This window comes from Ovis canadensis, chromosome 4 (genome assembly GCF_042477335.2).
Source record: "Ovis canadensis isolate MfBH-ARS-UI-01 breed Bighorn chromosome 4, ARS-UI_OviCan_v2, whole genome shotgun sequence".
NCBI classification, from domain to species: Eukaryota; Metazoa; Chordata; class Mammalia; order Artiodactyla; family Bovidae; genus Ovis; species Ovis canadensis.
In genome coordinates, this window is record NC_091248.1 from 57,603,705 (window position 1) to 57,618,659 (window position 14,955).

Sequence of the window (14,955 nt, forward strand, 5' to 3'; positions counted from 1 at the left end):
GGGAAACATTAACAGAATCTGAAGTTTTCAGTTCAGATAGTAGATAAAAATATGTAAACTCTTGATTACTCAAGAAAACTATTAAAACTAGATTTTCTTTCCAAACCTGGAGTGATTTGTGACTTAGATCTCCATAGGCAGAACTCAATTGTGAAACTGAAATGTTACCACATGCCAATATTTAATTTTCACATGAAAACTTTATAACAGGTGGCCAAGGGAATACATAATCAGGTAATTACTTGGTGCTCTGCTTGACTCCAACATGGATGGGCAATGCATGAAATACATTGCTACCATTCATCTTTTGACAAATCTTATGTTACAAAAAAGAATAAAATTCTCTTGCATATTTCTTATGGCTATAATCAATGACCCACAGGCATCCTTTTATCAATTAATTGGAAAAAAGAAGGTCATACAGAATTTTTTTAAATGTTTGAATGTATTTATATCAAAAACATAATTTTGTTATCGATAAGCTTAGCATAGCACCATTGCAGACCAGAAATCAAGGTATAAACCTAGATGTGAGGTCTCACATTGGTGCTCAGAACAGTTGTTTAGAACCGGGAGACTGACTACGCACACATTTTTATTGCGTAATATAGGTGGAGCAAGACTATGTGGAAATAAGAAAAACAGCATGGCAAGCTGATGAAAGAACTATTTTCTTACAGTGCTTTCAATAATGCAATTATAAAAACCTCCGTTTTTGTGATTATAAAATAAACTTTCCCCTTTTAACTGAGTCAGATTTGGGGATTATGGAGAAAAGAGATTTCATAAGACAGAAGCTATAGTTGTGGTTTATAGTAAATGATGAGGCTCTGTCAAGACTTGGGAGAATGGACCAAAATGATTCTGTTAATATGCTAGTCAGACATCCAGTATCAGAATCAAAAGACTCATTAGAGTTTGTCCCTGGTCTTAAATTTATTGTCACACTGGGGAAGAAAGAATAAGAGGGGTAGTTAAAACAATTAGTCAACCACTCATTCCTGAATTTTGTGATACAATTTCAGTAAGATACACTTAAGTAATAAAAGGAAGCATTATAGGAAAGGTAAAATAATGTAGACTTGAGAAGTTGGTACTAGGTGAATAGTACACTCCAGGTATAAGAACTGTCATTACAAAAACCAGATACTTTATGTGTTAGGAGTAGGGAGAAGATGCCCAGACCTACTATAGAGATGTTAGTTGGTGAAAACCGTGTTAAATGATGGCTCCATTCTCATTTTGCTTGATCATTAGTGCTTTTGAAAAATAAGCAGAGGTTTTTGCCTGTTTATCTTCTTCCTATTACCGTAGGGAAGGATGAATGAATAGTATTAGGAGCAGAGATGGGGTGAGCTGAAAAATTAAAACAAAAAAGAGGAGACAATTTCATTTGCAACATGAATGTTAATGCTAAGGGAGATTCATCCAGAGGTCAAGGAGAGGGAAGAAGCCTGGAGTAAAGGCTGAAGTGAGAGTGTGATGGGAAAGTGATTAAAATCGGAGGCAGGGGCAGATGCCTGCTTAAGTAGGTCATTCACAGAATGGAGGTATCCCCTGGCCCACCCTTCATCCTGGACCAGCTTGAAATCTGTCTTTTCTTCCTTCAAAAACCTTACTTTGACTCATAAGACCCAGTGATACAAGCTCAGGTATCCCAGAGCAGGGAGGAGTCAGGCAGTGTCTTTTTCACTTGGTGCCTCATTCTCACACCGTTGCAACCTGTGACGCCTGTTCCTTTCTCTGCGGCCCGCATTTAGCTCTGCCGTCCTCCCTTCTCAGTGACTTCCTCCAGACCGCTTTCACTCTGTGCTCTGGAATGCTCCTTCCCAACTACGTTTGGCAAAATCAGCACTTCAACCCACAGCTTATCTTTGCTGCTGATACTGCAGTGAATGCTTACCTGGATATAGTCCGTGCTGTAAAAGCCCTGTGGAAACAGTCTGGTAGGGCAGGAGAAGCAACAGCACAGGGACCGTGATGGGCCATTAGGACTTGCTTAGGGACTGAGCCGTGATGTGGCCCAGAGTTTCTGGCCAAGAAGCTTATAAAACAATACTATTTGTAACGTAGAAGTTTGCAGTTCTGAAGCTAAGTCAGAGTAAAGAAAGAAAAAGCGAAGTAGAGTAATTTTAAGAGAAAGGTAAAACAGAAGGAAGTGTAGAAGAGGTGGGAAATTAGACAGATTACAGCTCTCTCTGAAGAGAGCTGACACCAGTGGAAACACTTCTGCTAAAAATGTTGTGAGAGCTGCTTAGAGTAATGGGAGTCCCTGGTAGATTAGCATGTACTCATTGTTTTTGTTGTTCAGTCACTAAGTTGTGTCCATCCCTTTGTGACACCATGGACTGCAGCACACCATGCTTCCTTGTCCTTCACTAAAACTCATGTCCATTGAGTTGGTGATGCCATTACACTTTACTGAATTTTGTCTCCAATGAAACAAATATTGTAATCAAACATAAATAAGTGAAACAGAGGAAAAGGAACCTATGGTTCTGTATAAAATTTAAATATAGTTCTATATTCATTTCTGAGTTGTTGTTTGGTCACGGCAGATCCCATTGACTTCAGCATGCTAGGCTTCCCAGTCTTTCACTATCTCCTAGTTCAGTTCAGTTCAGTCGCTCAGTCATGTCTGACTCTTTGCAACCCCATGGACAGCAGCAAGCCAGGCTTCCCTGTCCATCACCAACTCCCAGAGCTTACTCAAACTCGTGTCCATTGAGTTGGTGATGCCATCCAATCATCTTATCCATCCTCTGTCATCCCCTTCACCTCCCAGCTTCAATCTTCCCCAGCACCAGGGTCTTTTCCAATGAGTCAGTTCTTCACATCAGATGGCCAAAGTATTGGACTTTCAGCTTCAGCATCTGTCCTTCCAATGAATACTCAGGACTCATTTCCTTTAGGATGGACTGGTTGGATCTCCTTGCAGTCTAAGGGACTCTCAAGAGGCTTCTCCAACACCACAGTTCAAAAGCATCAAATCTTCAGTACTCAGCTTTCTTTATAATCCAACTCTTACATCCACACATGACCACTGGAAAAACAATAGCCTTAACTAGGCAGACTTTTGTTGACAGAGTAATGTCTCTGCTTTTTAATATGCTATCTAGGTTGGTCATAACTTTCCTTCCAAGGAGTAAGCATCTTTTAATTTCTTGGCTGCAATCACCATCTGCAGTGACTTTGGAGCCCCCAAAAATAAAGTCAGACACTGTTTCCCCATCTATTTGCCATGAAGTGATGGGACCAGATGCCGTGATCTTAGTTTCCTGAATGTTGAGCTTTAAGCAAACTTTTTCACTCTCCTGTTTCACTTTCATCAAGAGGCTCTTTAGTTCTTCTTCACTTTCTAACATAAGGGTGGTGTCATCAGCATAACGGAGGTTATTGAGGCAATCTTGATTCCAGCTTCTGCTTCATCCAGCCCAGCGTTTCATATGATGTAACCAGTCCATTCTGAAGGAGATCAACCCTGGGATTTCTTTGGAAGGAATGATGCTAAAGCTGAAACTCCAGTACTTTGGCCACCTCATGCGAAGAGTTGACTCATTGGAAAAGACTCTGATGCTGGGAGGGATTGGGGGCAGGAGGAGAAGGGGATGACCGAGGATGAGATGGCTGGATGGCATCATGGACTCGATGGATGTGAGTCTGAGTGAACTCCAGGAGATGGTGATGAACAGGGAGGCCTGGCGTGCTGTAATTTATGGGGTCGCAAAGAGTTGGACACGACTGAGTGACTGAACTGAACTGAACTGAACTAATCTGCTGCTGCTAAGTTGTTTCAGTCATGTCCAACTCTGTGCAACCCCATAGACGGCAGCCCACCAGGCTCCCCTGTCCCTGGGATTCTCTGGGCAAGATCACTGAAGTGAGTTGCCATTTCCTTCTCCAGTGCATGAAAGTGAAAAGTGAAAGTGAGGTTGCCCAGTCGTGTCTGACTCTTAGCAACCCCATGGACTGCAGCCTACCCGGCTCCTCTGTCCATGGGATTTTTCAGGCAAGAGTACCGGAGTGGGGTGCCATTGCCTTCTCCAGATGTGCTGTGAATATAAGTTAAATAAGCAGAGTCACAATATACATCCTTGATGTACTCCTTTCCTGATTTGGAACCAGTTTGTTGTTTCATGTCCAGTTCTAACTTTGCTTCCTGACCTGCATACAGACTTCTCAAGAGGCAGGTCAGGTGGTTTGGTATACTGATCTCTTTAAGAACTTTCCACAGTTTGTTGTGATCTACACAGTCAAAGGCTTTGGCATAGTCAATAAAGCAGAAGTAGATGTTTTTCTGGAACTCTCTTGCTTTTTCAATGATCCAACAGATGTTGTCAATTTGATCTGTGATTCCTCTGCCTCTTCTAAATCTAGCTTGAACATCTGGAAGTTCACGGTTCACATACTGTTGAAGCTTGGCTTGTAGAATTTTGAGCTTTACTTTGCTAGCATGTAAGTTTGCTCAAATTCATGTCCATTGAGTTGGTGATGCCATCCAACCATCTCATCCTCTGTCGTTCCCTCCTCCTTCCTTCAGTCTTTCCCAGCATCAGAATATTTTCCAATGAATTGGCTCTTTGCATCAGGTGGCCAAAGTATTGGGACTTCAGTTTCAGCATTGGTCCCTCCAATGAATATTCAAGGTTGATTTCCTTTAGGATTGACTGGTTGGACCTCCTTGTTGTCCAAGGGACTCTCAAGAATCTTCTCTAACACCACAGTTCAAAAGCCGTAATTCTTTGGCCTTCAGCCTTCTTTATGGTCCTAAAGCTATTTAATTCTATTTATGGTCCTGAAGCTAGTGGAGGTGATGGGATTTCAGTGGAGCTGTTAAAATCCTTTAAATGATGCTGTTAAAGTGCTGCACTCGATATGTCAGCAGATTTGGAAAACTTAGCAGTGGCCACAAGACTGGAAAAGGTTAGTTCCATTTCTGAGTAGAAGGGAATTCTACCTATGCTTAAATGAAGTACTCATTTAAATATGTATTAAAATATTGTTGTTGTTCTGTCACCCAGTCATTTCCAACTCCGTGCAACCCCTTGTACTGTAGCACACCAAGCCTCTCTGTCCCTCACCATCTCCTAAAGTTTGCCCAAGTTCATATCCATTGCATCAGTGATGCCATCCGGCCATCTCATCCTCTGATGCCCTCTTCTCCTTCTGCCCTCAGTCTTTCCCAGCATCAGGGACTTTTCCAATGAGTCAACTATTCTCATTAGATGACCAAAATACTAGAGTTTGAGCTTCAGCATCAGTCCTTCCAGTGGATATTCAGGGTTGATTTCCTTTAAGATTGACTGGTTTGATCTCCTTGCTCTCCATGGGACTCTCTGGAGTCTTCTCCAGTACCACAGTTCAAAGGCATCAATCCTTTGGCAGTCTGCATTCTTTATTGTCCAGCTCTCGCTGTCAGTTGGTAAAGAATCCACCTACAATGCAGAAGACTCTGGTTTGATTCCTGGGTCAGAAAGACCCACTGGAGAAGGGATAGGCTACCCATTCCAGTGTTCTTGGCCTTCCCTTGTGGCTCAGCTGGTAAAGAATCCGCCTGCAATGCAGGAGACCTGGGTTTGATTCCTAGGTTGGGAAGATCCCCTGAAGAAGGGAATGGCTACCCAGTCCTCTATTCTGGCTGGAGAATTCCACGGACTGTGTAGTCCATGGGGTCACAAAGAGTCATACATGATTGAATGACTTTCACTTTCTCACAACTGTATGTGACCACTGGGAAGACCATAGCCTTTATTATATGGACCTTCATCAGCAAAGTAATGTCTCTGCTTTTCAACACACTGTCTAGGTGTGTCATAGCTTTCCTGCCGAGAAGCAAACACTTTCTGATTTCATGGCTGCAGTCACCATCCACGTGGTTTTAGAGCCCAAGAAGAAGAAATCTGTCACTACTTCCACTTTTCCTGCCTCTATTTGTCGGGAAGTAATGAGGCAGGGTGCCATGATCTTAGTTTTTTCAGTATTTAGTCTTAAGCCAGCCATTTTACTCTCCTCCTTCACCCTCATCAAGATATTCTTTAGTTCCCCTCTTGTTCTTTAGTTCCCCTTTAGTTCCTTATTATATATGTATATATATACACACATATATATATTTATAAATATTTACATATATATATATAACCTTTGAGTTAAGGTAATGAGGTATTTGATTTTTGTCATCTGTGCAATGTTTTAAAATAATTATTGATTTACTCAGTATTGACAAATAGTTTATATGTCTCAGTCTTTACAAGTGCTGCAGATAAAAGATGAGGGAAATTTTTATCATTGTTCTCAATATTGAACAAAAGGGGCAATTATTTCCCACAGTCTTCAAGACTCCTTCTTTTGTTGAATAATTAAAGCAGATTCCTTTTATCACTTATAGTGACATTTAATGGGAAAAGGTGAGTATCTGAACAAGTATTTTTAAAGAACAGGATTTTAAATTGCAGAGAACTCTTCACATGAGGTGGCCAAAGTACTGGAGTTTCAGCTTTAGCATCATTCCTTCCAAAGAAACCCCAGGGCTGATCTCCTTCACAATGGACTGGTTGATGACTTTCAAGTGTATACTATTGTTTAAAACCAATAGTCTCCTTAACTCATAATATCTTCTTCATTAATATTATCTTTTTAAATAGTAGGTTAATTGTACCTTCAAATTAGTAATAATGATTACCACATATTTAGTGCCTACATTTTACAGTCTGTGTTCAGCTTACTTAGCAGTAAAGCTAATATGTTAAGCATTTACATTGTGCTTATTTATTTCTCATTTTGGGAACCTAAAACTTATAGAGGCACCTTGCCTTTGGTCATATAACCAGGAAATGACAAAGCTAGGATGCTTTGATTTCATTTATTCAACACATATTTATTGGGTACACCCTGTGTTCTAGGAACTATTTTATTAAACCCTGGGTTACAGTGGTCAGCAAAACTGACAACATTCCTATTTCCATATTTTCATGGGCAAAATGTGGCTACAGGGTCCTTGCTGTTAACTAAGTTGCCATGGTGCCTTCTTTACATTATTGTATGATAGTGTTAGTCACTCAGTTGTGTTCAACTCTTGACGTCCCTTTGAAGCACTTGAGGTACTCCCATTTTATACATGAGATTCTGAGGCACCTTGGACAAATTAACATTCCCAAGGTCTTACGGCTTTGTGACCCTGCAAAGCCATTGACATTATCCCATGCTACTTCCAATATGTAAACAGGCACTGGCTAAAAAAAAAAAGAAAAAAACAGACTTTTATATTACAAATGGTATTTGTTTTATAAGTTTCTCAGCCAGAATTTACTATTCCAGAGGCTAAATGTTCCATAAAGAATTGCTGCCACAGGGTTAATCTGGATTGACATGCTTTGGGAATCCCATTAAATTAGTTCTTTGTTTGGGAGTCAGTTTAGTTAGTGACATAAAAGAGACTGCTATTGCTTTGGCAAAAAACAAAACAGCAACAAGAACCTATTTGTTTACTAACATCTTCCCAAATAGCAGTGAACACTATGTCATCTTAAATAATAGATTTTTAAAAATGAGCTTTTGAAACCGAAAATCACCTATGGAAAATGTCTTGGATATACAGGCTTTCCCAAATTCTAAATAAGACACATGATCTATTTCATCTGTTATTGCTATTTCTATATTTTCTTAAGTTTTAAGTAAATCACCAATTCCCATTTTCAACAAATTTAGTACTTTCAGTTATTGAAAGAAAATGAAATATTTTTGAAATTTACTGGAAAGAAAAGTTGGTTTTTTGGTAAAGTCTAAATGTTTTCTCATTCTCGGCTCGGTGTATACCGACATCTGGTCTTTGCTTACTCTCTGTTATTTGTTTTACAATAGCAGTAGATATATTGAATATTTTTTTTCTGTACAAGGTTCTAGTGTAGTCTCCAGACAGAAAATAAGCGTTCAGACAAAATAGTTTGCAACAAACACTCATAATATCCAGGATGAATTTATAATAAAACCTCTTTTAAAAATGTATTCTAAATATATGAAAGGCAATATGATGACAAGCTCATAATTCATGTGCTTAACAAAATTTTAAGAATATTGTTTAGGAAACAGATAACCACTATAAAGGTCATTGACAATTTTTATGTGGATTATCAATGTATAAATAGAAAAGATTAAGCAGTACAATTGAAGTCTTAAATAGAAAAGCTTCTACTGTTCATTATCAATTAGATGTGTCCAGTCATTGTTCAACAGTTCTTCCTTCTGAAATAATGATCAAGAGGGAAGACAAAATCTTTCAGAAACTGACATAGTCAATCTGAGAACTTTATTGACTATTATATGAAATGTAAATATCTATATTCCTTTAAAAATGAATGTTAATTTTTAAAAACACATAAAATACAGCCAGTAATCTCTGTGTTATTTCTGATTCTGAACATATGTGACTACTGCTAGAATTTTAACATTCACATGCATCTTAAATCGCTCAGAGGACTCTAAAATGTTTTTCTGGGCCTTGTTTACCTTGTTACTATGTTTCATGCTGTCAAATATTATTGAGTTCAATCTGTTTTTATTCTCCCAGGGTAGTATTTCCCAAGATGAAAATGCAGTTTATCTAATAAAAACTAAGATTCAGAATTGGCTTTTCTGGAGAACTTTCAAAATTCAATGTGTTTATCATTGTTTTAAGTCTGTAACTATTTTTTAAAGAAAACAGAGCAAAGGAAAGGAGTATATTTGATAATAAAAGTTTCTTATCCACTAATCAAATTTCAGTTGATGAAATGCCATCTAGTATTTGTGCAGTAGTGAAAATATTATTTTGATTTCAGTGTCAGTACAAAGGTAGGAAGAAAAGAGTAAAAGAGAACAGAATGAAGAGAAAAATGAAAAGAGGAGTTGTCTTAAAATTGGATTTGAATTGGGTCAACGTTGAGCCTTTTGTATACCTAGGAAACCATTGACAGGTTTGAGCCCAACTGGAAAAACATAGAGTAAATGAAAAAAAAAAAAAAATAGAGGATAGAGTGGGCATGACCTGTGTGAAAATTTTGTTTTACTCCTAATAAATACTCTGCTCATTTGAAAGCTTTTTTATTAACCTAATTGTTTATAACCTCTCTGACTCAATATTCACATGTAGATTATATACATCACCATTGTAAGACTATTCTGGAAAAAATATTCAAATTTGATTTTAAATGATTTGAATAGAGAATTCAAGTTTATAAGGAGAAAATATTTTTAGTGGTAATATCGCTACGCATGTACAGTTTAATATAATACCAAGTACAAGGCATTTAACACAAAGGAATTTAATCAGTGATTACTATTGTCACAAAGGAGATAAAAGTCTCAGTTTGTAAACCATTGGCTATGAAACTAGGAAAAAGATTTTTAACTGTTATCCAAGAGAGTAAAATAAAGCTTCTCTGTATAAAAAGCAAAGTTTTAGATTTATTATGTCTCTGGTTTCAGATCATTAAAAAAAAAAAAACAACACTTGGCGCTGGGAATCAGATATGTCTGTATAATGCTAGCTGTTTTACTTTCATGCACTAGGTGTGTGTCCTTAGGCAAGTCACTCATCTTCTCTCAGCCTTCCTTTTTCTATAACATGGAGTTAAAAATACTAGCCACAAAGACTCTTTAGCATTAAATGAAGTGATGCTATGGAAGTTCTAGCGCAGTCCCTGACAAAATAGGCAATCGGGAAATGTTACAAGATAATAAGAATATCTTTGCAGTGGTATGGCATAATGTCAGCAGCTTTTCCTGTTAAAGGGACGCATTTTCTGTATGAGAAGACTGTTTCCTTGGCAGATAAGATGTTATTATTTATTGTGCTGCTTTTGTCAATTTGGAAAAAGGTTAAACTTAAAAAATATCCAGAAATTTCAAATTCATTACAAGTCAGCCTATCACATGTCTTCAAGGCCATTCTGATGTGAATTTAAAGTAGAATTGCAGAGCTGAGTGAAATTTCACTTCTGGTTTACTCCGGTCCTCCTGGATGGTTTAACATCAAAGACTTTTGGATATACTATTTTTTAAGGTTTTCATTAAGGTTTTAAAATATGACAGTGATAGAACTTGAATAGCTACTGACTCCTCTTGATCTCTTACTCTTCATAATCGTCACATTAACTTTAGCCATAGAAATACGTAGAGTAGTGTATTACTATGATTCAAAGTTCCTGGAAAATATATATTTCAGTCCTCAACTAGAAAAAGTTTCTTTGCAAAGGCAGCCTATATATGTGTATGTGTCTCTGTAGACGAAACTAATATTGAAATACGGGGTTAGATAGAATTAGCATCTTACCTTCTTGTTATTCATCCTCCTCACAATTTGGGGAAAAGCAGAAAATTGGTGTTCTGCACCTGCATCTTCTCTAGTAATGAAAGTGACAGGAAACCACACTCTTAACTCTTGAGGAAGGATGCTGTGCAAACTATGAAAAATCCCTCAGTGCTCCCCTTTTACATGATCTCCTGCCCAATGTCCAATCTTATTTTCAAGTGGAAATGTTGAGGTTTAAAAATTATATAATTTAAGGAAGTGGAAAAGCCACCTAGTCTGTTGTCTCCCAAATGCATTAAAAATATCCCCTTTGTAAGGCATCTTAAAGAAGCATGTGAACTCAAAGGCTTGTGAGAGCCACTCATGGAAAATACCATACTGTATATTCATGAGATGTTTGTGACAATTACTGGAGGTAACTACAACCCACTTTCTTTCAGAATCAGTTCAGAGGATCAGCTAAAAATGCTGTTAACTATAAGAGACTCAATCTGTCAAAATGTATTAAAGTGACACACTGTTAATGCTAGTTCAACCTGAAAAAATCATCCTGTAATGAAATGCTTTATATAAACTCAGGAAAAATAGGAAATTCACGAGTCTCTACTAAATTAGACAGTATTAGAAACCCATGTTGGAGCTGTATAGAAATGGTAATTTGACTGCCTGCAGTGGCTTAGTAATGTCGCCTTCATACTTATCTAAAGATGTGTCTCCTCTTGTGAATACATCTTAGAGACTTAGAAATGACTTTGCTCCAAAATAGGGGAGGAATTTGGAAGAAGTAGGTTTGGGTAAATAGAAGGGAAGTTTATTTTCCTTGTTTACCTCCCAAGCTTTTTGGTAGAACATGAAAACATAGACATCAACACATATCTCTAGAGATACCAAGGGAAAATTTCATGCAAAGATGGGGACAATAAAGGACAGAAATGGTAGGGACCTAACAGAAGCAGAAGATATTAAGAAGAGGTGGCAAGAATACACAGAACTGTACAAAAAAGATCTTCATGACCCAGATAATCACGATGGTGTGATCACTCACCTAGAGCCAGACATCCTGGAATGTGAAGTCAAGTGGGCCTTAGGAAGCATCACTGGGAACAAAGCTAGTGGAGGTGATGGAATTCCAGTTGAGCTATTTCAAATCCTGAAAGATGATGCTGTGAAAGTGCTGCACTCAATATGCCAGCAAATTTGGAAAACTCAGAGGTGGCCACAGGACTGGAAAAGGTCAGTTTTCATTCCAATTCCAAAGAAAGGCAATGCCAAAGAACACTCAAACTACCACACAATTGCACTCATCTCACATGCTAGTAAAGTAATGCTCAAAATTCTCCAAGTCAGGCTTAGGTAATACATGAACCATGAACTTCCAGATACACAAGCTGGTTTTCGAAAAGGCAGAGGAACCAGAGATCAAATTGCCAACATCTGCTGGATCATCAAAAAAACAAGAGAGTTCCAGAAAAGCATCTATTTCTGCTTCATTGACTATGCCAAAGCCTTTGACTGTGTGGATCACAATAAACTGTGGAAAATTCTGAAAGAGATGGGAATACCAGACCACCTGACCTGCCTCTTAACAAACCTGTATGCAGGTCAGGAAGCAACAGTTAGAACTGGACATGGAACAACAGACTGGTTCCAAATAGGAAAAGGACTAAGTCAAGGCTGTATATTGTCACCCTACTTATTTAACTTATGTGCAGAGTACATTATGAGAAATGCTGGGCTGGAGGAAGCACAAGCTGGAATCAAGATTGCTGGGAGAAATATCAATAACCTCAGATGTGCAGATGATACCACCCTTATGGCAGAAAGTGAAGAGGAACTCAAAAGCCTCTTGATGAAAGTGAAAGTGGAGAGTGAAAAACTTGGCTTAAAGCTCAACATTCAGAAAACTAAGATCCAGTCCCATCTCTTCATGGAAATAGATGGGGAAACAGTGGAAACAGAGGCTAACTTTATTCTTCTGGGCTCCAAAATCACTGCAGGTGGTGACTGCAGCCATGAAATTAAAAGATGCTTACTCCTTGGAAGGAAAGTTATGACCAACCTAGATAGCATATTGAAAAGCAGAGACATTACTTTGCCAACAAAGGTCCATCTAGTCAAGGCTATGGTTTTTCCAGTGGTCATGTATGGATATCAGAATTGGACTATAAATAAAGCTGAGTGCCAAAGAACTGATGCTTTTGAACTGTGGCGTTGGAGAAAACTGTTGAGAGTCCCTTGGACTGCAAGGAGATCCAACCAATCCATCCTAAAGGAGATCAGTCCTGGGTGTTCTTTGGAAGGACTGATACTGAAGCTGAAACTCCAATACTTTGTCTACCTGATACGAAGAGCTGACTCATTGGAAAATACCCTGATGCTGGGAAAGATTGAGGGCAGGAAGAGAAGGGGACATCAGAGGATGAGATGGTTGGATGGCATCACCGACTCAATGAACATGGATTTGGGTGGACTCCAGGAGTTGGTGATGGACAGGGAGGTGTAGTGTGCTGCGGTTCATGCGGTCGCAAAGAGTCGCACATGACTGAGCGACTGAAATGAACAACACACACACACATACACACACACACACATATATATATACTTTGAGCTGAGGCATATCTATAAAAAGCATCTTTACAGTGACTTTAGTTTTCAGGTGGGATCAATGAGCCCTGAACCCAGTGCCACTATCCTTACATTAGAATAGTCATAACCCCCATTCTGTCCATAGGCATCAAGTCGTTAACTGAGAGGAAAAGACTAGATGATATTGATATGACTACAAATAGGACCAGAATGAGATACTACTTTACAGAAGTCACATATGGAGAAAATAAAAGCTAGCATACCCTCCCAACAATTTATAATTTCACCAAATTCATAGACTTTATCTCATCAGATTTATTAGAGTCCTGCTCAGAAAGATCAATTATTGAGGAGTTCCTAAGTGCGAAGAAAATGTTTGGAAAGTGTTTTCTCTTTACCCCACATGTATGTCAGAAATAAAAGAGAACCTTTTTTAAGAGCAGAAACTTCATGACCCAAGGATATTAATGTCTAGGTTCTCAGAACGGAGGTGGCTCTGCACTTGGGCAAACATACGATCATCCAGAAAACACTCTTTGAACAGTACTTTAACACTCTGGAGTCATTTGCTCACTGCCCTCCTTAACCCCTTTTCTCCTCCTTCCTGCCTTGAAATTCCCTTCATTAAGTAGGCACTTAATCTCTAGAAGTTTGCTATTAAATATGCTACCTGGAGACTTTTCTGAACTGTGCTTTAAGTGCAGATTGATTCATCAGATTATTTAGCTAACACTGTAATATGATAAAATATATTTAAATCTCATCGAAGAAACAGACAACACGTGTGAATTGACACCATAATTGTGATTTTGACTTCCTTACAACTGTGTTCAAAGATCTTGTTATATGGCTTTAATTTATATTTCTGTTTTCCACTTTTCCCTTTCATATTACATTCTAACTCTCTTCTATACAAACCTCAGTTTTCTACATCTGTGACTCTGATCATTCTTTTCAATCCTCACAGATGTCACGTCCTTGGTATTTTGTCCATTGACAGATGAGATAACGTGAGACAGCTATTCACAGCAAATAGTTTAGCTCCACTGTACGGTTATGAGCCATTCATAACCATAATATAGTTCATTCGTAATGTAGTTTTCAAGTACAGAATGTATAAGAATCACTTCGAGTGCTAGCCAAAGATGGAGATTTTGCAGCCTCACCTCAAAGATTCTGATTTGGTAGTTCTATGAGGATCCAGAAGATGCATTAAATCCACCAGATGATTCCAGTGCAGGTCATTCCAGAACCTCTTTTAAAGACCCTGTTCTAAAAACATCTCTCCTTTGCTTTTTAAATTTTTTCAAGACTTCTCAGAGATCATTTTTTTTTAAACAAAATTGTCATTAAAAATGATTAATTCCCAGAAATTCCATTCAGAAATGCTAGAATACAAGCATTTTTACCCCCTAGCTGGATTGAAAGTATTTAGATGGAAGATAGCTAAATGTGGGTTAATGAAATTGGTATTAATCACTTTTTGAGAAAATGTAGGAATCCCAAGAACATGCTATAATTTGTATCACTTTTGTACACTCTCTGCCAACTCTGTAGTTAAAAGAGTAACAAAACAACTGCTTATGAAAAGGACAGATTTAAGATGAAAATAATTCTTTTGCAAAACTCAGGAAATAGTATCAGAGCCTGCAGCCTGTGCTCTTCCAACTGGAGAATCCTGTATTTGTAATAAATTCCTTTTGCTCTGGATGAGTTCTGCATTTTCAATGAGGTTAACTTGGCAACATTCTAGTTGATTTTAATAAAAATAGCTGCTTTGAGGACAGGGAGCTGAGGTTGCCAAATTTACAGCTGCCTTGCACAATTACTCTTACACCTCCTTCAGGGCTACTTAGAACCAGTAAGCAAATTAAGTGTATCGATTGCAATTTTGTTGGTCTAACCCTGTTTTGTTTTTTGGTTTTTTTTTTTTCCTCTTAAGGAATAAACTTGATTCCTTTCAGTATGTGTCTGTTCAGAGTGATCTCTTTTCTTTTCAGCCATAACACAAAGACAACATCATGGCTGGATCCACGACTTGCGAAAAAGGCTAAGCCTCCAGAAGAGTGCAAAGAAAATGGTAA

The 14,955-nt window shown here is 38.2% G+C and overlaps 1 protein-coding gene across 3 annotated transcripts in view; it reads left to right on the forward strand.

Moving 5' to 3' along the window:
* Positions 1-14,955, forward strand: part of MAGI2 (membrane associated guanylate kinase, WW and PDZ domain containing 2) — a 1,500,648-nt gene that overhangs the window by 982,310 nt on the left and 503,383 nt on the right. For all 3 annotated transcript variants that reach the window (XM_069587784.1, XM_069587786.1, XM_069587785.1), the window contains exon 6: positions 14,872-14,951. In XM_069587784.1, coding sequence (XP_069443885.1) covers positions 14,872-14,951 — 80 coding nt within the window. The remainder of the gene's footprint in view (positions 1-14,871; positions 14,952-14,955) is intronic.